The 25,581-nt window shown below is 44.1% G+C and overlaps 1 protein-coding gene across 2 annotated transcripts in view; it reads right to left on the bottom strand.

Moving 5' to 3' along the window:
- Positions 1 to 25,581, bottom strand: part of KCNH1 (potassium voltage-gated channel subfamily H member 1) — a 422,184-nt gene that overhangs the window by 101,078 nt on the left and 295,525 nt on the right. For both annotated transcript variants that reach the window (XM_067032186.1, XM_067032191.1), the window contains exon 9: positions 21,782 to 22,034. In XM_067032186.1, the coding sequence (XP_066888287.1) occupies positions 21,782 to 22,034 (253 nt within the window). The remainder of the gene's footprint in view (positions 1 to 21,781; positions 22,035 to 25,581) is intronic.

The raw sequence follows: 25,581 nt of genomic DNA, 5'->3' as shown, positions 1-25,581 counted from the left end.
AGGGATATTCTTCCTACCTTTCCCAGAAAACAATGTTTTAACGTATGTCTAATGCAAAGCTTAATTCATTCCTGGCACAGTGTCTACTTATAAATAGCTTGAAATGTTGTTTCTCTTGCCTTTAAATTTTCAGCACAGATAAACACAAATTTGAATCCCCAGGGAGCCAGAGAGGAGTATTTGGGGGTGGGGGGTGGGGGGAAGGAAACAATGCAACAAGGGTGAAAACCAATCTAACAACTCTCAAGGGAGTTGTCAGCCCATGCATCCAGATCAGCCACACTCTGCAGCTAGAACCCAGGTACCCGCGACTCAGTGTGATTTATAGGGCAACTGTTTTCCTAATTCAGGCTAAGGAGGCAATTAGAGTTTTAAGCATCTGGAAAGAACTTGACTTTTTCTCAAACACCAAAAAGTGTCCACTCTAAGTACATAAGGTACTCCGTGGGTACAGCCCTCTCTAAGCACCTCCACGACATAAGCTGTAAAGCAAGTATACTGGACACATTACTCTATGTGTGAAATAATGTGTAGTTATAATTTATGAAGACGGTTTCACCAACTCAATATGAGTAGGATACATGCTTGGGGTAGCATTTAGGTAAATATGCCTTTAAAACTGTGCTATTTAAATTCCCTTACCAGGTGTTTTTCAGCCATCTGTTATATGAGTGGGCTAATGTAGGGCAGGGGCCAGCAGATGGTAATATTTCTCTCAGTGTGATACCAACTGTCTTCCATGGAGAGAGGTCCATTCAGTGTGTGCTCCCTAGCATGGAGTCCTCACCAAAAAGGCTGGCCAATTCATTCATACATATGGAGCATTCTATAACCCCTCTTTACTGCTCTGCAATGCCTCTCACATCTTTCATGATTATGTAATCCTACTCTCCTAGAGAATGCTCTTTTTCTGACATGCAGTATGGTAAATAGTAAAAAAAAAAAAAAAAAAAAAAAAAAAAAAAAAAAAAAAAATGGACCCTACACATATACTGCAACTTACTTCAAGAGACAAAGCCTAATACCCTTTCCTTGAATCTGAACTTACTTTAGTCTCTTGCCTTCACCAGTAGAATGTGGCAGAAATGATGTTCCAGGATTTTCAGGCAGGGTCATAAGAAGCCTTGTAGCTTCTGCCTGTGTTTCTTGGAACACTTACTCTCAGGATTCTCCCTCTTGGACCCAACCACCATGTTTTGAGAAGAACAAACCACACAAGAGGTCACATAGAAGTGATCTGGGGACAGCCAGGCTCTGTCAGTCATGTAAGCAAGCCATCTTGGCCATCCAGCCCGGTCGAGCCTGCAGATAATTGTAGCCCCAGCCAATGCTGGACAGCAATCACATGTGGGAATTTCAAGGGAGAACCAGCCAGCTGAGCCAAACAACCCACAGAATCACGAGAAACCATTTCTTAAGCCACTAAATTTAGGAGCTGTTTGTTAAGCAGAAATAGATAACCAGAACACACAAAATCATGGAATTCTAGGATGAGAGGCCCATGAGAAATTACTTAATGGTTTACCTAATATTCCAGCAGAACACTGAAAACCATTGCAGCTCTGAACTGGCACCCCACTTCCTTCCCTGAAATAATGAAATGAGAAAGAGCTAGAGGTAGCTGTAATGGGCAGGTTCTCCTAAGTGACCGTTTTGCCCATCAGTGAGAAAATGCAGAATTTACAAGTTCTGCAGTCTCCTACTGTGATCAAATGTGGTATAACTAAGCCAGACTATTGAGAGTAGACCATTGGTAATCTTGCCTAATTCTTATTAAGATTACTTCCTTCAAGCAACTTAAGCTTCCATCAACAGATGACTGAATAAAGAAGATGTGGTGTATGCGTGTATACATGTCACACACACACAATGGAATACTATTCAGCCATAAAAAACAATGAAATATTGCCATTTGAAGCAACAGGGATGGACTTGGAGGGTATTATGCTAAGTGAAATAAGTCAAAGAAAAACGAATACTGTATGATATTACTTACATGTGGAATCTAAAAACAATACAACAAATTAGTGAATAAAACAAAAAAGAAGCAGACTCACAGATACAGAGAACAAACTAGTGGTTACCAGTGTGGGGAGAGGGAAGGGGGAGGGGGAATATAGGGGTAAGGGAATAAGAGGTACAACCTATTAGGTATAAGCTAAGCTACAAGGACATACTGTACAACATGGGGAATATAGCCAACATTTTCTAATAACTATAAATGGAATATAACCTTTAAAAATTGTGAAACACCATTCTGTATACCCATAACATATAATATTGTATGTCAACTATACTTCAATTTAAAAAGCTTTAGAGGATTGGTTCAAGGTGGCAGAGTAGAAGGATGTGTTCTCACTCCCTCATGTGAGAGCACTGGAATCACAACTAACTGCTGAACAATCATCGACAGGAAGACACTGGAACTCAACAAAAAAGATACCCCACATCCAAAGACAAAGAAGAAGCCACAATGAGACGGTAGGAGGGGCGCAATCACAATAAAATCAAATCCCATAACTGCTGGGTGGGTGACTCACAAACTGGAGAACTCTTATACCACAGAAGTCAACCCACTGGAGTGAAGATTCTGTGCCCACGTCAGGCTTCCCAACCTGGGGATCCGGCAATGGGAGGAGGAATTCCTATAGAATCAGACTTGGAAGGCTAGCGGGATTTGATTGCAGGACTTTGACAAGACTGGGGGAAACAGAGACTCCACTCTTGGAGGGCACACACAAAGTAGTGTGTGCACCAGGACGCAGGGGAAGGAGCTGTGACACTATAGGAGACTGAACCAGACCTACCTGCTAGTGTTGGAGGGTCTCCTACAGAGGCAGGGCTTGGCTCTGTCTCACCATGAGGACAAGGACACTGGCAGCAGATATTCTGGGACATACTCCTTGGCATCAGCCCTGCCAAGGTCTGCCACTAGCCCCACCAAAGAGCCCGGGTAGGCTCCAGTGTTGGGTTGCCTCAGGACAAACAACCCACAGGGAGGGAACCCAGCCCCACCCATCAGCAGAGGAGCAGATTAAAGTTTTACTGAGCTCTGCCCACCAGAGCAACAGCCAGCTGTACTCACCACCAGTCCCTCCCATCAGAAAACTTGCACAAGCCTCTTAGATAGCCTCATCCACCAGAGGGCAGACAACAGAAGAAAGAAGAACTACAATCCTGCAGCCTGTGGAACAAAAAACCACATTCACAGAAAAATAGACAAAATGAAAAGGCAGAGGGCTATGTACCACATGAAGGAAAAAGATAAAACGCCAGAAAAACTAAATGAAGTGGAGATAGGAAATCTTCCAGAAAAAGAATTCTGAATAATGATAGTGCAGATGATCCAGGACCTCAGAAAAAGAATGGAGGCAAAGATGGAGAAGATGCAAGAAATGTTTAACAAAGACCTAGAAGAATTAAAGAACAAACAAACAGAGATGAACAATAACATAACTGAAATGAAAACTACACTAGAAGGAATCAATACCAGAATAACTGAGGCAGAAGAATGGATAAGTGACCTGGAAGACAGCATGGTGGAATTCACTGCTGTGGAACAGAATAAAGAAAAAAGAATGAAAAGAAATAAAGACGGCCTAAGAGACCTCTCGGACAACATTAAACACAACATTTGCATCATAGGGGTCCCAGAAGGAGAAGAGAGAAAGGACTAGAGAAAATATTTGAAGAGATTAGAGTTGAAAACTTCCCTAACATGGGAAAGGAAAGAGCCACCCAAGTTCAGGAATCGTAGAGAGTCCCACACTGGATAAACCCAAGCAGAAACATGCCAGAACACAGAGTAATCAAGCTGGCAAAACTTAAAGACAAAGAAAAATTATGGAAAGCAGCAAGGGAAAATCACAAATAACATACAAGGGAACTCTCATAAGGTTAACAGCTGATTTCTCAGCAGAAACTCTACAAGCCAGAAAGGAGTGGCATGATATACTTAAAGTGATGAAAGGGAAGAATCCACAACCAAGATTACTCTACCCTGCAAGGATCTCATTCAGGTTCAATGAAGAAATCAAAAGCTTTACAGACAAGCAAAAGCTAAGAGAATTCAGCACCACCAAACCAGCTCTACAACAAATGCTAAAGGAACTTCTCTAAGTGGGAAACACAAGAGAACAAAAGGACCTACAGAAACAAACCCAAAACAATTAAGAAAATGGTCATAGGAACATACATCTCGATAATTACCTTAAACGTGAATGGATTAAATGCTCCAATCAAAAGACACAAGCTCGCTGAATGGATACAAAAACAAGATTCATATATATGCTGTCTACAAGAGACCCACTTCAGACCTAAAGACACATTCAGACTGAAAGTGAGGGTATGGAAAAAGATATTCCATGCAAATGGAAATCAAAAGAAAGCTGGAGTAGCAATACTCATATCAGATAAAATAGACTTCAAAATAAAGAATGTTACAAGAGACAAGGAAGGACACTACATAATGATCAAGGGATCAATCCAAGAAGAAGATATAACAATCATAACTATATATGAACCCAACATAGGAGCACCTCAATACATAAGGCAACTGCTAACAGCTCTAAAAGAGGAAATCGACAGTAACACAATAATAGTGGGAGACTTTAACACCTCAATGTTAAATGGACAGATCATCCAAACAGAAAATCAATAAGGAAACACAAGCTTTAAAGGACACAACAGACCAGATAGATTTCATTGATATTTATAGGACATTCCATCCAAAAGCAGCAGATTACACTTTCTTCTCAAGTGTGCATGGAACATTCTCCAGGATAGATCACATCTTAGGTTACAAATCAAGCCTCAGTAAATTTAAGAAAACTGAAATTATATCAAGCATCTTTTCTGACCACAATGCTATGAGATTAGAAATCAATTACAGGGGGAAAAAACACAAACACATGGAGGCTAAACAATACATTACTAAATAAGCAAGAGATCACTGAAGAAATCAAGGAGGAAATTAAAAAATACAATGAAAACACAACGATCCAAAACCTATGGGATGCATTGAAAGCAGTTCTAAGAGGGAAGTTTATAGCAGTACAAGCCTACCTCAGGAAACAACAAACATGTCAAATGAACAATCCAAACTTACGCCTAAAGGAACTAGAGAAAGAAGAACAAACAAAATCCCAAGTTAGCAGAAGGAAAGAAATCATAAAGATCAGAGCAGAAATAAATGAAATAGAAGCAAAGAACACAATAGTAAAGATCAATAAAACTAAAAGCTGGTTCTTTGAGAAGATAAACAAAATTGGTAAACCATTAGAAGATTATCAAGAAAAAGAGGGAGAGGACTCAAATCAATAAAATTAGAAATGAAAAAGGACACGTTACAACAGACACTGCAGAAATACAAAGCATCCTAAGAGACTATTACAAGTAACTCTATGCCAATAAAATGGACAAATTCTTAGAAAGGTATAACCCTCCAAGACAGAACCAGGAAGAAATAGAAAATATGAACAGACCGATCACAAGTAGTGAAATTGAAACTGTGATTAAAGATCTTCCAACAAACAAAAGTCCAGGACCAGATGGCTTCACAGGCGAATTCTATCAAACATTTAGAGAAGAGCTAACACCCACCCTTCTCAAACTCTTCCAAAAAACTACAGAGGAAGGAACACTCCCAAACTCATTGTATGCGGCCACCATCACCTTGATACCAAAACCAGACAAAGATACTACAAAAGAAGAAAATTACAGACCAATATCACTGATGAATATAGATGCAAAAATCCTCAATAAAATACTAGCAAACAGAATCCAACAACACATTAAAAGGATCATACACCATGATCAAGTGGGATTTATCCCAGGCATGCAAGGATTCTTCAATATACGTGAATCAATCAATGTGATAAACCATATTAACAAACTGGAGAATAAAAACCATATGATCATCTCAATAGATGCAGAAGAAGCTTTTGACAAAATTCAACATCGATTTATGATAAAAACTCTCCAGAAAGTGGGCATAGAGGGAACCTACCTCAACATAGTAAAGGCCATATACAACAAACCCACAGCAAACATCATTCTCAATGGTGAAAAACTGAAAGCATTTCCTCTAAGATCAGGAGCAAGGCAAGGATGTCCACTCTTGCCCCTATTATTCAACATAGTTTTGGAAGTCCTAGCCATGGCAATCAGAGAAGAAAAAGAAATAAAAGGAATACAAATTGGAAAAGAAGAAGTAAAACTGTCATTGTTTGCAGATGGTATGATACTATACATAGAGAATCCTAAAGATGCCACCAGAAAACTATTACAGCTAATCAATGAATTTTGTAAAGTTGCAGGTTACAAAATTAATGTACAGAAATCTGTTGCCTTCCTATACATTAATGATGAAAAATCTGAAAGAAATTAAGGAAACACTACCATTTACCATTGCAACAAAAAGAATAAAATACCTAGGAATAAACCTACCTAGGGAGACAAAACACCTGTATGCAGAAAACTATAAGACACTAATGAAAGAAATGAAAGATGATACAAACAGTTGGAGAGATATACCATGTTCTTGGATTGGGAGAATCAATATTGTGAAAATGACTATACTACCCAAAGCAATCTACAGATCCAATGCAATCCCTATCAAATTACCAATGGCATTTTTTATGGAACTAGAACAAATCATCTTAAAATTTGTATGGAGACACAAAAGACCCCGAATAGCCAAAGCAGTCTTGAGGGAAAAAAAACAGAGCTGGAGGAATCAGACTCCCTGACTTCAGACTATACTACAAAGCTACAGTAATCATGACAATATGGTACCGGCACAAAAACAGAAATAGAGATCAATGGAACAGTATAGAAAGCCCAGAGGTAAACCCATGCACCTATGGTCAACTAGTCTATGACAAAGGAGGCAAGGATACACAATGGAGAAAAGACAGTCTCTTCAATAAATGGTGCTAGGAAAACTGGACAGCTACATGTAAAAGAAAGAAATTAGAACACTCCCTAACACCATACACAAAAATAAACTCAAAATGGATTAGAGACCTAAATGTAAGACTGGACACTATAAAACTTTTAGAGGAAAACATAAGAAGAACACTCTATGACATAAATCACAGCAAGATCTTTTTTGATCCACCTCCTAGAGTAATGATAAAACCAAAAATAAACAAATGGGACCTAATGGACCTTCAAAGCTTTTGCACAGCAAAGGAAACTATAAACAAGATGAAAAGACAACCCTCAGAATGGGAGAAAATATTTGCAAATGAATCAACGGACAAAGGATTAATCTCCAAAATATAGAAACACCTCATGTAGCTCAATATTAAAACAAACAACCCAATCCAAAAATGGGCAGAAGACCTAAATAGACATTTCTCCAAAGAAGACATACAGATGGCCAAGAAGCACATGACAAGCTGCTCAACATCACTAATTATTAGAGAAATGCAAATCAAAACTACAATGAGGTACCACCTCACACCAGGTAGAATGGGAATCATCAGAAAATCTACAAACAACAAATGCTGGAGAGAGTGTGGAGAAAAGGGAACCCTCCTGCACTGTTGCTAGGAATGTAAATTGATACAGCCACTATGGAGAACAGTATGGAGATTCCTTAAAAAACTAAAAATAGGGCTTCCCTGGTGGCGCAGTGGTTGAGAATCCACCTGCCGATGAAGGGGACACGGGTTCATGTCCCGGTCCGGGAAGATCCCACATGCCGTGGAGCGACTGGGCCCGTGAGCCATGGCTGCTGAGCCTGCGCATCCGGAGCCTGTGCTCCACAATGGGAGAGGCCACAACAATGAGAGGCCCGTGTACCACAAAAAAAACCAAAAACAAAAACCTAAAAATAGAATTACCATATGACCCAGCAATCCCACTACTGGGCATATACCCAGAGAAAACCATAATTCAAAAAGACACATGCACCCCAATGTTCACTGCAGCACTATTTACAATAGCCAGGTCATGGAAGCAACCTAAATGCCCATCAACAGATGAATGGATAAAGAAGACATGGTACATATATACAGTGGAATATTACGCAGCCATAAAAAGGAACGAAATTATGTCATTTGTTGAGACATGGATGGATCTAGAGACGGTCATACAGAGTGAAGTAAATCAGAAAGAGAAAAACAAATATCATATATTAAAGCATATATGTGGAACCTAGAAAAATAGTACAGATGAACCGGTTTGCAGGGCAGAAATTGAGACACAGATGTAGAGAAGAAACGTATAGACACCAAGGGGGGAAAGTGGCAGGGGGGGATGATAGTGTGATGAATTGGGAGATTGGCATTGACATGTATACAGTAATATGTATAAAATGGATGACTAATAAGAACCTGCTGTATAAAAAAATAAATAAAGTTCAAAAAAAAAGCTACAGAAAAAAAATATGACGGAAAATTGTTGAAGACACGAAGTGGGGAAATGTGGGTCAGTTAGCAATGTAGTCCTTATGTTCCCATGTCATAAGAATGGACATAAAAAAAGACTCAATGGAAATACATCAAAATATTAACTGTGTTACCTGGGGATGGGGAGGTGGATTTACAAATTGTGATTTTCCTTGTTTATGTTTTTACTCAATTAAAGTATAATATTTTGTAATCAGAAAAATTTTACTTCATTTAAACAAAACCCAATATGTGAACATTCTCAAATGAATTAGGAGTAGTCTTTCTAATTATAAAAGAACCCATAAAGTAAAATAATAGCCCCTCATGCACATTTAACATGAGTTTATCTTTAAAAATTCAGTTTATAAACAAGTCTTCAGGAGCATATCTACTGCATACAGCAAAGGGCAAACATATTGTGTTTGAAACGCTCCAGGAAATAAATCAGTGCATCTTTAGAAATGACTATATTCCCATTGTGAAGAGTATTCCAATCAAAGGTTTTGACAGAAACAATAAATGGAGACTAGTTCCCACTACAAAAGGTATTTCAAGGTAAGAAAATCATGATTAACTTGTAGGGTCTAGGAAGTCTCAGTGTTGTCATAACTTGCATTTGATTTTCAACCCAAACTGAAAATCATAAAATCTTTCTTCCTGTCAAGGCAGCCTTTTTGGTATAAATGACCTCTTAGTGAGATTTAAGAATGTGGTGTCAGAGGACCTGTCAGATTCAAAACAAACCCAAGACTATTCTGGCAAATGAGATATAAAGTTATGACACATATAACTTGGGAAAACTGTCAAAGGGAAGGACGTAGAGCATTTGGCAGGCTGCTTGTAAGTTACACACATCACTGGAATAATGATTTCCCAGGTCAGGGTTACGAATCAGAGGCCAGGACAAACTCTATAACCACATTCATCTCTTGTTCCCTAGTGTGAAATGATCGTTTGCCAAAGAACAAAAGGTACCCCAATGCACTCGGCAATCAAACTTCTTGAGACCCTCAGCTTATTGATTTATTTATTACACTGAGGCGCTGGGTGCAGAATGTTAAAACCTAAGGTTCTAAGATTCTAAAAGACATTCTAAGTGGATATTCTGAGCTGGGGGGGAAAGAAAAAGGAAAAAAGGGAGGGGGAATAAAGGAAAGGCAGTCTCATTAAAACTTCAAGCAAACACCCCGGTGATAATTAATCCTCTTCCCCTCCTACCCCCAATTATATGCAGCTTTCTTTACTGAGCCTCCACTTTTGCCATAGACATAAACAGCCCTCTGGGGTACAAACGTGGGGCTGAGGAACATTCACAAAACAGAGGTGGGAGTTGGGACACAGGGCTAAGGTGGCACCAGGAGAGAGGGAGGGGAGATCTCTGCAAGGGGTCCAGCACAGGAGGAAACAAACACCCTGTAGACAATGTGGTGTCGTGAAGGGCAAAGGCTGGAACAGCCACTTGCAGAGGCTGAAGCAGGAAGGAAGATGGGAGTGGGGGGTTGGGAGGGTTAAGAGGGGTGATTGGGGACAATTCAAGAGGTGCTGGGACTCGGGGAACTGAGACGATCCACAGCCTACTGAATATTAAAGAGTTGCAGAAATGGACAACCGAGTTTAGAACACTCCAGAAAAAGCCCCATTTTTAAAAGACTGGCTGTGAGTGAGCTTGGCGGACCAGAGGGGTCAGAGCTGAAATTCCAGCTGCTTCTCTTCACTATTCCCTATCATGTTCTCTTATAAAGACCACTCACAGTGGTATCCTGTACTAAGCAAAACATAATTCTGCAGTTAAAGTCATCATATGCTGCTAAAATCATCAGCCATTTCTAGGCCCACACCACTGAGAAAGAACTGATTCGGTCATTCATGCAATTCTTGGCAGGCACTGCTCAGGGTGCTGAGGTATAGCAGTGGGATGACAGATGCCGTGGAGTTGAGAGAGACTCAGGTGATTCTAACATGTTAGGGGCTATGATGCGCAGGGTACAGGAGGGGTATCCGGCTCAAGCTCAGGCTTCCAGGAAGATGTGGCGTCTGAGCTGAGACCTAAAGGATGAGTTCCAGTGAACCAGCATAAAAACATAGCACAGAGATGAGTCCAGGGAGCGGGAACAGCACGTGCAAAGGCCCTGAGGCACATGATATGTCTCTTTAGCAGGACTGAAAGCCATTCGGAAGCCTCTGGGTTCTCCAGGTTTTGGATTATCTGCTCCTTCACTTGCCTGCAGGGATGAGTGTGTACAGTATATTTTGTAATCCTTTGAGGAAAATGCCTGATCTCCTCATTCAGCTGCAAACTCATCTAAGCACCTTCCAGACTCTGCAGTGAGCATGTGATACCAACGCTGCTAGAAGCTCCACCCAGGGTGCTGAGAGAGGTGCCAGGAATATGGACTGCAGTGAGAGCCATCCCTAGTGCCTTTATTCCTCCTCTCTGGGGAATCAGGAAGTCCTCTGCCCTCAAGCCATCTCGAGACTAGAGGGGCCTTGTCACTCACTGCATCAGGACGGTGAAATGTGACTGCAGAGATCCTGGCACAGTCGAGAGAGGCTCTGAGGGAGAGCCATTCTCTCTCTTGGCCCTTGGGATAATTCTGCTTATGGGACATAACAAAGAAGCTGGATTAATCCCTCCAGGCAAGTCCTGAGCAGACTGTGCACACCCACTGAACTGGATAGTTCAGGAGGATGAGGATGAGGATGAGGACAGGGAGAGTTCTCAGACCTCCTGGATTCAGGATAGACACCAGGCATGTGAAATCCAGGTCCTCTCCTGGGTCCTCAGAATCATGTCTAAGACACAAAGAGAACTTGCCCAAATCTCCTCCTCCCTGGTACTTCCCCCAGCACATTTTCCAAGTGCTTTATCATCCACTCTTTCAACATAGGCTTCAGGGCCAGACAAGCTGGCTTCAAGCTCAGGTCTGCCTTGCTGGGTGCAGGAGCAGTCCCTGCCAGCCCCTCCCCCTCACTCTCTGCCTCCAGTCACAGTGGGTTCTCAGACTCCCTCCAAGTCTGGCTCCCAGCTCACCTCTGGGCCGTGTCAGCACAGCCTCAGACATTCCGCCCTGCTCCTTGGTCTGGATAACCCCTTGTCATGCCTCGAACTACACCCACACCTCTTCCTTGACCCTTGACCAGAGCAGCTCCCCATCACGTGTGCCCCTGCACTCTGCAAACACTCCTCATCCTTGTCACTGCCGGGTCCCCAGCAGGGTCTTGGGCACACAGCTGGCGTTCAATGGTTGTTGGATGCATAAATAAAGCAAAGGCACTAGGCATCTTAGTAACCTCTCCCAGTCTCAATTCACTCAGCTAGAAAATGTGGGTAATAACACCCGCCTCACAGGGCTGTTTTAAGGCTCACATGAAATAATGTGAACAAAGTACATAGCACTGTGCTTGCAACAGAGTAGGTGCTCAAAAAATAGTTGCCACAATAAAAGAAGAGTCCTCTATAACAGCCCTGTGAAGCAAATTCCACAGGGATCGTCAGCCCCGTTTTAAAGAGAAGAGAGAGCTCCAGAGAGGTTTAAATGATTGTCCGTGATCCATGGGCTTTCCCCCCGCTGCCACGCAGCCTCCACACTGGGAGAGGCCACGAAATGCTCCCAGTGGGTTGTCTTCTGCATCCCCTCTCCCAAGCAGCCCCCTCTTCAGTCAACATTTAGGGAGCTCTACCTGGGGTGGGCACCATGTTAGGTGATGGGAAAGAGGGTAAAGGAGGGACAGCCTTGACCTTAAGGAGTCATGGCCTAGGAATCCACATGTTCCCCAGAACCAATTCTCTCCTTTTATGGAAATAAAACCCATGCCTTATAGTTGGGCACAGGATTACCAGAAGAAAGACTGCACTACAGCTAAATGTGGCCATTTGTCTGAGCTCTGGTAAAGGGGAGGGGTGCAGAGGGATGTGTACCACCTCTAGGGTCATGCCCTGCCCTTCCTCTCTCCCCGCTTCCTCCTGGCTGGAACAAGATGTGAGCTCTCTTGGACCAGGAAGCCAAGGTGACAACCTCATTAGGATGAAGCAACAGGCTAGAAGGAGGTTGGGTGCCTGACACCATGAAGTCGCCACACCAGCCCTCTATACCTGGACAGCTGGCTCCACAAGAGAAAAACAAGTTTCTGTCTTGTGTAAGCTTCTATTATTTAGGGTTTTTGCTGGAGCAGCTGAATCCACATCCTCGCCAATTCAGGAGTCCACGGTCCACTGGGGCAGTACAGTGTATTGGGTTCTGTGGGGGCAGGTATACACACATCTGCTTTCTTCACCTGCTCCAGGAAAAAGCACGGGCTTCCGCACCTCTGAAGGATCAGATGGACATGACGATGGAGGCACGTTCTGGCAGCACATTCAGAGCAAAAGCTCCAACGACTTGAGCTAAACACCTTGGTGGTACCCACCCACCTCCCACACCAGCCCTGACTATGGACAGGGGGCCAGGATCTGCTGAGGGGTCCCTGTGCATGAGGCCAGGCACTGGCCAGGGACCCTGCTTCAGGCATCCACCATGTACCTCACCCCAAAGGTGCTAAAGTCCAGGCCTTCAAGCTAATTTTGGAATAGTTAAGTCTCCCGCATGCGCTTATGGACATTTCCCTTGCATTATCTGAGACCATGGGGGACAGTAGCTAAGCAGAGTTCTGACACCTCGTAAATTTTGCCTCCTCTTATCTGTAGTGAAACCACCAAGCCCTTCTTGTTCTTACTGGGAAAAAAAATGCTGCTGGCAGTCTGTGACCTCTGCATCATCTGCTGCAGTTTAGAGACATGAGAATGTACATCAAAGACAGACAGACATGGTGGAAATCTCATCCATCTGCCTTCCCATCCAAGCCATGAAGATCTACTACTAGGAATAAAAGCCTTAGCTTTAAGTGCCAGATTGTGTTGTGATGTCAGGTGCTGAGCTAACATGTTTTACTGGATTTTTTTTGTTGACAGAGAAAGCAGGGACTGGAGATGCTCAGGAGGCATGGCTCCAGGGACAGGTGTGCAGTTCACCCCACTTCTCAGAGGGGCGTCTCCTTCTAGAAAGGTTTGGTCTCACGTTAGGCTTTGTAGGAGAGTTCAGAGATGTTCAAGAAACAATTGTTTTCTTTTGAAGTTGGTACAAAGGAGAACAATTGTTCTGCTCTTCTGCAAACCATCTCTGTGTTAGGAATGGGACCATGGTGTGGTTCAGCCACATATCTGGTTAATGAAACCCGCACGAGAATCTGTAACGTCATACACCAGGTGTGATGTGAACTGCCTCTGATTCTCCCAGGCAGCTATGAAATTGGGAGTTCCCAAAGGTGGGGTTACGTCTCACCATCCTTCTGCACACAATTCAAACCAGTTCGGCAATTTGGCCTGACCTATTATGGATCAGGCAGTGTTCCAGCAATTAAAGGAGATAGAACAAAAAGATAGGACATCATCTCTACGTTCAAGGTGCTTACAATATGAGACAAAACTTACATGTAACCGTGAAGTTAAAACAAACAAAAATGTAATACCAAGATATGTGGGAGGCTAGTCTAGGCAGAACTAGAGAGATTTCATAGAGCAAAAGGGAACGGAGCTAGCCTTCTACGGTGAGGCAAGAGAATTCAGATACATGAAAGAGATGGATAATCCCTTCAAACAGCAGGGGGAAAGCTGGATGGTCAGGAATGAAGAGAGCTGGTTTGGGCTATGTTCTCCTTTCTTTCAGGGCTCAATTTCGTGGCAGTGTTATTTACACTGCCTCCATGCTCTGACTATCAAGGGGGGAATGATTTGTTCCTATTCCTGATGTTTCCTGCCCAGAAGACAGCTTCAGGTGCACCACACTCCTGGCCTCTCTCGTGCCCTCATCTGATTAATGAGTTTGGGAGGAGACCCTGCACGTGTGCAGGCCAGCCCCTTCGCTCTCCTTGGGATCTGCCTGCTTGCTCTCTCTGTCCCTCCTGCCACCAGAGATACAGGGCAGACCCACACAGGGGTAGGCTTGTGCTGGTCAGCAACACAAGGGTGGGTCTAATCCTGGGGCTTAATATTGGGACGCCTTCTTGGATGCAAATGTAATGCATATTCTCTGACATTAGCTTTATCACAAAAATAAAAGGTGATATTTTGACTGGTACCCATCTTATTTATTATCTCTCTCTTGGTTCAGAGCTCTGGGAGAGATGTATGCAAATTATGAAGCACCCCTGAACCCAACTGCCACTCTCTTCATTTCTCAAGCTCCTCTAATCTTGCTTCTGACCCTATACTCAACATTACTCTCACCGTGGTCAATAACTCTTTTCCTGATAACAGCCTAAAAGATAGTTTTTAGTCCTCACCATATTAAAGCTCTTTAATTCTAAGATATACTTAAGTTGTTTAGCATTTTTTATCTCTGAAATCAGAAGATGCCTTACAATCAATGATATGTCACAGTTTAATTGGCAGCATTGTCTCTCAGTGGGCCATAGAATACTGGTGTGTCTTATCATCCATGGCATCTTCTAGTCACTGAAATGTGGTTCTGTAGCATTTGAAAATGCCCTTTTCTGCCCCTCCTTGGTTTCTGGGACATCCCACTCTTCCGGTCTCTCCCCCTCTGATGGCGGTCCATCTCGGGACTCCTACATGTGTCATATATTAACTGGTATTCCTTGGGGCTCTGCTCTAGACCTTGTTGCTTCTTACCCTCCTCTCTCTCCTCGAGTTTTCTCAGCCTCTCCCTTAGCTTCAATTGTCACCTGGATCACAATGATTTCCAGGTTTATACCTCGAGCTTCGATCTCTCTTCCGAGTCCACAGAATCTCCCACTGGATACTTGAACTTAGCTCAAGTCCACAGATTCAAAACTGGAACTGGTCCTGCTCCCAGGGAAACCTGCCCATCCTCCAGTGTTTCTCCTCCCTGTGAAAGTTGTCCAAGTTATTGAAGATTCCACCCTCTTGCTTGTCTCCATATTCAATAAATGACCAAGCTCTGATAATTTTATTTATCAGATATCTCTTGGATCTGTCTACTTTTCTCCATTCCCACTGCTGTTAAGTCAGTTCAGGCCTCTCTCATCTCTCAGCACCCTTCTCACTGGTCTCCCTGCCTGCTATCCATTCTCTTCACAGCAGCCAGGATGATCTTTCTAAACACAAATGCAATTTTGTGACTCTTCTCTTTTAAAGTCTTCGCAGATGCTGCCCCTCTGCCAGGGAACACTCTCTCTTTAATCCCCTATGCTCAGCACACCCCACTCCCACGCACCTGGTGGAATTCAGTTCATCATGGAAGTCTCAGCTCAGATGCCACCGCTGTCAGGAAGCCTTCCTTGATTTCTTCTGGCTTGGCTGAATTAGATGCCTGTCTTATAAGCTCCCCTAGCACCCTGTTCGTACTCTTATTACAACTCTTGGCACTCTATTTTATATGTGAAACTGCATAGTCACTTGTCTGTTTCCCTGGTGAGACTGTTAGTTCTATGCCAGGAGTGTATGTCTGGTTCACTGTTGTATCTCCAAGACCCAGCACTACCCCTGGCATTTTTATGGAATGAACTAATCAATAGATCAATGAAAAGATGGGTCTGAGTGGAATAATGTAAGGTGGGACAGGATTTGAAAGACTATGAATGACTTAGGATGGATGACTTTGAGAACAGGACTGGCCCCCAGTCCAAGTGCAAGAACCTTGGTGTCCTCAGGTGGCTACATTGTCAGCCTGACTCCAGAAGGAATTTGCTGACCTGCTCAGAAAAACTCCTGTAATTCACTCTGATCCAGCTTAATGCTGAGCTGAAAATTTATGGACCTATTTAAAAAGAAGAAATAAAAATGATGGATGTTAGAAATTACCCTATGATACAAATGCTCTCCTTAGCGGAATTAAAATTTCACCCCAATATGGGTCACCAGCCTTCCTCCTGGAGACTATACTGAGTCTGAGGAAACAATGTTGGCATAGCTATCTGAAGGGGGGCCCACACATAAATGGTTACATTAAAGCAGTGGCTTGGAAACATCATGACAATTCTCCTTCTGTTCTTCACAACTGCAGTTAGATAAAATTAAATTAGCCAAATGTCTCTCCACTAAGTGAACAGATCGCAAATCTTCCACTGAAAGCAGGTGATAATTTTTCAGGATGGCTACAGATAAGAATTCAAAATTGACTTGATTTTCCCCCTTTTGTTTATAAAAGGATATGTGTGCATTGTATAAAATAAATGAAATATATTGAAAAGTAGAAAATATTGGCTCTTAAGACCACCATGCAGAAAGCTTCAGTTAATGTGTTGGTACACTTTCCATCTTTCTTCCACTCATATGCATTTTTATGTAGTGACAGTTACTGCATATATAGTTATATACTCTGCTTTTTTCTCCACTTAACATTATATTTGAAACATTTTGCATTCCAGTCAAACTTCTTATACCATCATCATAACAACTGCCTTGATTTACCATATTTTTTGATTTAACCAGTCCCCTCTGTGTGGGCTCTAAAGTTATGAGAATTTCCTTTAGAAAGCTCTATTAACTCTGCACCTATTTTTTTCTCCCCAAGTTCCTATTCTTTCCTATGAATCCTAAATCTCTGCCTTGAGCCCTGGCTTCTTTTCCCAGTTCCAGACCTGCCTTTCTGAGTAGCTGTTAAACACTCCACTTGGATACCCCACTGGCCTTTAAATGCAACAAGTCAAACCCAGCTCATCACCTTTCCCTCTCACCACCTCTTCCTCCTGACTGGCTTCTTCTGTTGCTGGTGCCTCCATCTCTCCACCCGGGGGTCGATTTCTCACCTGAGCCTCCTTGTTAGCCTCCATGCCTCTATATTTGTGGAACCCAAATCTTCATGTCATTCCCATGTTTAAAACCCTCTCTGGACCCCTCAACCCCCCAGGATAAAGTCCAGCCCCTTATTCTGGACTATGAGGCCCTTCACAGCCCAGCCTCTACCTTTCAATTCAATTCAGCTCAATTCAGCAAACAGCCCCCAGTACCTTCCATGCGCTGGGCCCTGCCAGAGATATGAAACCAAAGGACCTCAGCTTACAGGCGACAGATGAGTAAACATGCAATTGATGCCGTGTGATGGTCTTAGCAGAACCACAGGAGGCCTTAGAGACTTAACCAGTCAGTGGCAACTCCTGCAGGGAGTTAGTGCAGCACTGGGGTTACAGTTAAATCTCTAGTCCCAGGTCCAGGGCTCTTTCAACTACTCAGTGTAACCTGGCAACAAAAACGTCTGTCTTGCCCAAGACGATGAACCAAAACAAAACAAAAAGCTACAAGATGATCTGAGATTAAAATATAAATTAAGTATTAAAATGCAAAGCCCATAAAAGTTACTACAGGGATTCTAAATCACAGTGAAACAGGAGCATTTAAACACTGCACTTATAAGATGGAAACACAGAGAGATGGATCACACTCAAGCTGAGCCCTGATGAAAGCTCAACCCTCATTTACACTGGTCAACTAACACAGAACTGAGATAACAACTTACTTGCAGATGCTAAGATGCTAAGTACCACTGGGGCAGGGACAGAATGAGGACTTGTGACTTTTTATTTTGATATCTGTGAAAAACTAGAAGAAGATTACTTTAAAAAAAATCTAATGAATAAAATGCACAGGCTAAAGGCCTGAATTTATTTCAAAGAGCCAAGAAAGTAAATTAGAGAAGCCACAAAGTGATTTCTAAGAGAGTTCCAAAAGGAGATTTGGAGGGTATCACCTCAAAAATCAGGCAGAGAACCTCAGAGGGAAAGGAGAACACAGGAGATCATCTAGTTGAAAGCATGGCTTTCGATCCAGGAGAGAGATCGTCTGTGTTTGTGGGACCACGTTTTTAAACTGTGGGCTGAGAGCAGGGCAAGTAAGTAATTTGGTGGGTCATGACAGTCAATTTCTTTTTAAATGAAAGTGAACAGAATCTAGTAGAAAACACGAGGTTGCATTTCATGCAACAAGAGTTAAGTGCTGAGTTTTATGTATAATTGTGTGTGTGCACATGTGTTCATTAGTTCGTAATACAATAGACATTGAGTTAAGAAAGTCTGAAAAACACTTTTCTAGAAAACTTTTATTAGAAAGGGTTTTATTTTTAACACATACTAAACACACTCAGTTATGAGTCCTGACCCTTTTCCTCATGTTTGGAGTCTGTGCTAAAATTAAACAGAGAATGGGGGTGGAATGTTAGAACTGGAAGGAGGAAACAAATGAGCAGAGTGTAAATGAGTGAACTGATAACAAGAGACTAGAGACCAAAGGAATGAGATGGATGAGTTCTGGGCTTTTTCCAAAAGCCTCCTGTTTTATGGTAACTAAGGATTCCCTGGCTATTCTCATTGGAGCAACTGGGTACACAGTAGCTGCTCAATAGTTACATGTCCTATAACCTTCTAGAAGCACCTGTATTCTCTCTATGATAATAGTTGCCAAGCAGTGTGACTGGTGCCTTTTAAATAATGTCAGTCTCCTCCTTGAGGAGCTCCTTGCAGCAGCTCCTTGAAGGCTGGGCTCATGTTTGATCCACTGATGCATTCCCACCTCTGAGACAGTTGCCTCAATAAATTTCAGTTGGATTGAACTGAAAGGCATCAAAGGACACTAAAGATCTAGTTCTAATAGCTATTGGATGCTTAAACCCTCTCTAGGAGAACAAATTGATTTCAGTTCATTGAGCAGAAGGTACTCTAATTAGAGGAAAACAACAACAACAAAACTCTGAAGTTTCCAAGGGAAAAAGAGCTTGGACTCTCTTACACCTCTTGGCCCAGAGGTCAAGTTCATTCAAAGGACCTGTGTTATCCTTTTAAAGAATGAGAGCCTCTTGAAATGTCAAAGATTCTTCAGGACGTCAAGCTTGGACCTACTTTCTGGACCCAATCTGGCTCCTGGGGATACCTGCTTTTTCAAGTCTGGACAGCTTGAGGGCAGCAACCACTTTGAATCTGAAGCTGCTGAGCTATTTCGGAGGCCCCATCCACGCTGCTGGCTAGAGCTGGCAGGATGCCCAGGAGGGCCCGAGGCGGAGCGCTGGACTTGGAGAAGTAGTTAATTGACCAAATAAATCAAAATTGAACCAAGCCCTGGTTGCTTCCCCACAAGAAGCCCGGGCTGAGGAGAAATGAGACGGGGCTGGGAAGTAATCATTTGCCTTCCTCACCCTCTGCAGCTCTTCCTATTTCCATGCCTAGGTGTCCAAACCCAACCCCTAATAGTGCAGCTGTTTAGCTTGGGGCGTGGGGGGGTGGTGAGGTGTCGATAAGGAAGCCCTGAGCATGAATATGTAAGGGTGATGGCACTGGTCTGAGGCTAGATTCCTTGGAAAGGCATATGGTGAGCTATCAGTGAAGGGAATGGGTGAAAGATGCCCTACACTAAAGGATCAAATTCAAATTCAAAGGAAAGTCCACTAGTCACTAGTGACTCTTCTTCCCAGCCAGGCAAATGTCCTGAGAGAGCTATCACTGAAGGAAAGTCCTCTTTATTGGGGACACTGATTAGTATTAAAGGTAGAGATAAGTATCCCTTCCCTGCAGTGATACTAAAGCAATGGCTTTACCCTTAATGTGTGCTGTTCCTTACACACAGTCAAATCTCATGTCTCTATGGATGAGAAAGGCAAAGAACAGAATAATAATCCTGTCTGTAGAGTTCAGTGGACACTAGGAATCCAAAACTTATTTCGACAAACAGTTTCAGCCTCCATCCCCCACTGAATCTCTATCCCAGTCTCCCTCCCACCATCTGCCAGCACACACTGAAGGAATACAAAACATCCTTGGATTAACCTGAGTAGAATATAATCAAGAGGACAAGTTGGCTCAGGGTCAGGGGAGAAAAGAAGCTGCATATCATATAGTCTCAAATCAAGCAGAAAACAAAGTTTAGGCTTTAGAAAAAAAAAATACTATCTATGTCTTGATACTTGGTTTGAATCTCAAGTCTAACTTCAGTGTAACAATGTCTCCCTGCCTCAGTTTCCTAAGAAAGCACACCCAAAGATTTAAAAAAAAAAAAAAAGTCCACAATGTCTAGCAGTGTCTGGCAATTGAATGGGCCAGCAAACTACATACTAACACTGGGAATGAAGTATTGCTAAGTGGATCAGAGCAGAGGTTCTGGACTCAGAGGGACCCCAGGATGCTGGCTTCATGGACCTCATCAGCTATGAAGACTTGGGAAAGTTCCCCAAACTCTCTGAGCTGTCAGTGTCTCATCTACAAAATGGGGATAATAAAACTACTTCATAGGGTTACTGTAAAGATGAACTGAGACTCTGTATGTAAAATGCCTGATACAGAAGAGATGACCATCAGTGATGGGTATTATTAGGAGGGCTTGCCCCCTCAGAGAGGTAAACATGCCCCCACTAAAGAGCTGTTCTGCAGCTGCCTCAGGCAACCAGATGAATCTCTCAAAGGCCACCGATGCTCAAATGCCAAATACCCACACGTTCTCCCATGCCATTCCTCCTCCCTGCACACTCCCTATTACAGGGCATGGCACTCCACCTCCCAAGCTTCCAAGTGAGAGATCTTGCGGTCCTCATTGACTTCCCTCTCTTCCCACAGCCAAACCATCATCAGGTGCTGTTGATTCTACTTCTTAAATATGTCAACTCCATTTGCTTCTCTGCCCTCCACAAATATTAGTTCGGGGCTCCACCAACTTACCCCTAGATAACAGGTCTCCAGGCTCATCTCCCTGCCCCGGCCTTCCCCCTTTAATTAACTCTGCAACTACAATTATCTTTCTAAAGTACAAATCTGACCGTGCCTCTCCCTTGCTTTAAACCCTCCATTGGCTCCTCCAAACAAAATCCAAGTCCCTTCACATGGCTTCCAGAGCCTGCCATGATCTCCTTAGATCTGCTCAGAGCTCCCTTCCCAGACTCATCTCTCACCACACCCCTCCTTACTCTGCGTGTTCCAGCCACACGGAGTACACACACTTGTACAAATGAATCATGACTTCTCTCTCTCTCTCTCTGCGGTGATTTCACACATGCTTCCCCCTCTGCTTAGAATACTCCTTTGTCCCTTCCATTCACCAAGTTAACTCATATTCTTTTGAGGTTTCAATTTAGATGTCATTTCTTCCAGGAAGCCATCCCCAATACCTGAATCCCGGGTTGGGTGTCCCTTCCACTGTAAACAAATGTCTGCTAATTTGTTCACCTCCCCCCAGTAGAGCCCCTGTAGGACAAAATCCATTTCTTTCATTGAAACATCCCAAATGCTTCAAACACTGCCTGGCACAAGACAGGCACTCAGATATTTGCTGGATAGATGTATGGATGCCAACCATTGGTCCTGCCCTGTGGAGCCATTTCTGGTTGAAGGCAGTAGCTAAACCAACCCCAGGTACCAGCAGGTTTCCATCCAGCAAAGGCAACACCTACCTAGAATGGCTACCACCTCGTCATCCTGGATCACCTCCAGGGAGCCGGAGACCACAAAGCAGAGGCTGTCGACACTCTCTCCCGCGTGGTAGATGAGGTCCCCTGGGGCGCAGTGCACCGTCTGGAACTCCATGGCCAGTGCCCGCAGGCAGCCGTCGCTGGCCAGCCGGAAGGCTGGGTGCTCCTTGAACACCTTGCGGTTCAGGTGCACGCAGATGTCAGCTCTCATGTCCTTGGGGCAGATCTGCAGGACCTGGCCAATCATGGGGAGAAAAAGTGTCAGGATCCTCCGTGTGGCCTCCAGCTCACTGATTCGCAGGACGGAAGCAACACCCACTAGACTAGACCGTACTTTTCAAGGCATCAATGGACAAGACAGCCGCAGTGACCCCAAAATCTGTGCTAAATGCTCAGGACGGGGGCCTGAGTCGGGGGCTGGGAGTACGTGGGACCCTTTAGACAGGAAATCCGGGAAGCCCTCTCTGAGGAGGTGACAAGCTGACATCTATATAATGTGTCAGAGGGAGCCCTATGAAAGAAGAACATTCCAGCAGAATAGCCAAGGCTGTGAGGAGACCTGAGAAATAGCCAGTGTGAATGAGGGGAAACGGGGGAATGGGAGATGAGGTTTCAGGAGAACGTCAAGCACGAGAGCATGTGGAGACTTTTAAACAATGGAAAGATCTTGATTATGGTACTGAGTGTAATGGGGGAGCGTTGGAGAACTTAGAGCAGGGGAGTGACAGGGTATCTGCTATATTTTAAGACGATCATTGCAGCTCCAGAGTGGAGTTAGAGGGCCAACTGTAGGCTGGCAGGAGTGGAGCCAGGAATTGAGTTAGCTCACTCCTGCAGGTGTCCAGGTGAGCAGTGAGGGGACTTGGACTGGGATGCTGGCAGGGAAGCCAGTGAGAAGTAATCAAATTCCGAATGTATTCTGAAGATACAGCTGACATGGTCTGTTGATGGATTGAAGGTGGATGTGATTTGAAGAAAGATATTAAGTAATATTTACGGAGCACTTCCTACGTGCCAGGCATTGCTAGGCACTTTGGAGTCATTCATTCATTTCACACACATCTACGGAATACCTTATTGTGTGCCGGGAATCATTCTAGGCTCTGAGGATGTAGCGCGAACAAAACCCCCTGCCTTTATGTGACTTACTATCTAGTGGGAGGGGACAAATAAAAAGCAAAATAAATAAAATTCAGTGGTTAGGGCTATTTGCAAATAAAAAGCAAAATAAGTAACATTTAGCAGTAAGTGCTAAGGAGAACAATGAAGAAAGAAAGCAGAGGGAAAGTCAGGAGAGTTGTGATTTTACGTTTTCAAGCTAATTGAAATCCTCACATAAACCCTATGATGTAAGCGCTATTATGGTACCATTTTACAGATGAGGAAACTGAAGTACGGGAAAGAACAATAACTTGCTCGAAGTTGCACAGCCAGGAAACTGCAGAGCTGGGCCCTCCAACTAGGTAGTCTGACTCCAGAGCCCAGTTTAGATACAAATCACTTCCTATATGATAAAGCTGCCAAACACAAAAGGGCTTGTCATTTGACTTTCAGCGTCTAGGAACTCCAGGCAAAACGGGAACTGTAAGAGGCCATGTGGGTCTCATATTCCAAAGAAATAAAAATTTCTCAGCCTTTCCTATGGAGAGAAATATTTCTCTGGACTAAATTTTTGCAAGAAACCATTCATAGCTCCTTACGTAGCAAGCACGAAGTAACACAAGAGGACACCTTCAAGTGTACTTTTCCAGAGAAATCAGGAGTGTTCCTAAAATAATCCTGTCTCCTGTCCTAGCCTGTGAACAAAGCTGGGGGTATAAAATCAAACGTGTTAAGTGAAGACATTTCCTGGGGGTGCTGGTTACTTCCCCACCCCTGCTTCTCCGCCTCAGCACAGGCCATTTGGCTCTGCATCTGGTGCAGAATTTGGAAGTCCCTCAGCCTCCTTCAAAACCCAGCTCAAATCTCACCTTGCCCAGGACAGCTCTGCTCCAATCCCACCCCTCTGCATGCCCCCTGCTCTGCACTAGAAAGAGGAGGTCAAACAGTTGAAATCCAAGTTCTTTCCTCTCCAAGTGACTTAACTGCTCTACACTTCCGTTTCTTCTGTAAAAAAGCATGCTGCTAATGCTGCCTTATGAGGATTAAATGAAATTATAACTACCAGTACACATCCTCAGGACAGCACCTGGCCCCAGTAAGGGACTCAATAAATGCAGGTCCCCGTCCTCTATATGCCTCTGCATTCTTGCTCTGGGGCTGTAGGATGCCAAGGAACTGAGCATGTTCTCTGGGAGCAGGGATGGAGGACTGACTGAGGCAGAGAAAAACTCAGACAGCCAATGCTTGGGCAGAGCACTCACTAAGTACTTCTCCTTCAGGTTCAGTAAAACAAGACTCCTGTAGAAATGCAGTTTTAATTTGGATCCTCTTCTCTCCAAGCAGAACACCAGGGAGTGGGGAACACTTGCTTGTCATGTCAAAACTGTGCCCAGTGGTTTGAAACAAAGATTTGTTCTCTAGGTGATTTCACCTTTAAATGTTTCCTTTCCCTTGGGCTGGGCTTTGCTGGCAGAGTGTGGAGATAATGCTTTATTCATGGGCACTGCTCCAGAGCCACGGGAAAGCACGTGTGGAGAGGACAGGGCACTTGGAGTGGAGAAATTACACTCTCACGGCCATCAGCATCTCCGTCATTCTTCTGTTGGCTTCACACTGGCGGGGCCTCCTGAACGCCTCTCTCTGAGGCGGTGTGTCAGCTCAAGACCCCGCAGCCTTCCTGGGCCACCTGCCCTTCTACTTGGTTTGAGGAGAGACCACTCTTGCTGATCTCTGAGGCTTCGAAGGCCCCAAGGAGATGTACCCACAGAGGTTCATGGAGTCTCCCTGGGGGAGAGGAGGGGTGGGGGCAGGATGGAGCATGGATGCGAGAACAGGCTTTAGGATCCAGCAGATATGGATTCAAGTCCTGGCTTCCACGTGGACTAGTCGTGTGGACTTGAAGCTATGCTTCTTTCCCCAAGTCTTCTTCTTCTAACTTGAGTATGGACTTCTTCAGAGGATTCCGTGAGCTGCTGTGTGAAAGTCCTGGTACGATGCCCAGCACATGACAGGGCTCAATGCATGGGAGCTGTCATGTCTGACATTGTTATCACAGCAGAACAGCAGGTCAGCCTGAGGGAGGCTTTGAAGTCCAGGAGGTCAGAGCCAAAAGGGCCTTAGAGGTCAGCCTTATTTTTAAAAGTCATCTAGTTTCCATGTGTCACAGACAAGGACACTGAGGCTCAGAGGGACCAATGATGTGCTCAAGGTCATCAGATAATTACTGGTAACACCGGAGTTGCCCAGCACTCCCACCCTTCCATCGCACACACATCGCCTGGTCATCACCGACCATTCTGACCTGCATTGGAGGCGAGGGAAACCAGGGAAGGGCTCAGAACCTTGGGACTGGCTTTCTCCCCAGGAGCTGCCTGCCAAGGAAGAGCGTCCACCCCAGGCCGGGCTGGGCTCCGCACTGAATGTCACAATAGTCCCTCTTTCATCTGGATCAGGACGAGGGGCAAATCCCAGAGCCCTCCAGGGAGATAGCAGGGAGGGGAAGGGAGGGCCAGTGCTGATGGGTGTTGTCTCCCATGGGCAGCCACCCAGCCCAGCCCTGCAGTGAGGGCAGGAAAGGGTTTCTTTCCCAACAACCAGATTTACAAAGGCATCCTGGCCCCTGGGAAAGGGAGCCCCAGGGCTGAGAGATCAAAGTTCCTTTCTGCTCCATCAGCTGCCAG

Source organism: Kogia breviceps, chromosome 1, assembly GCF_026419965.1.
Source record: "Kogia breviceps isolate mKogBre1 chromosome 1, mKogBre1 haplotype 1, whole genome shotgun sequence".
Classification (NCBI taxonomy): domain Eukaryota; kingdom Metazoa; phylum Chordata; class Mammalia; order Artiodactyla; family Physeteridae; genus Kogia; species Kogia breviceps.
Note: the sequence above shows the minus strand (reverse complement) of the source record. Positions and strands in the feature narration are given on the sequence as shown.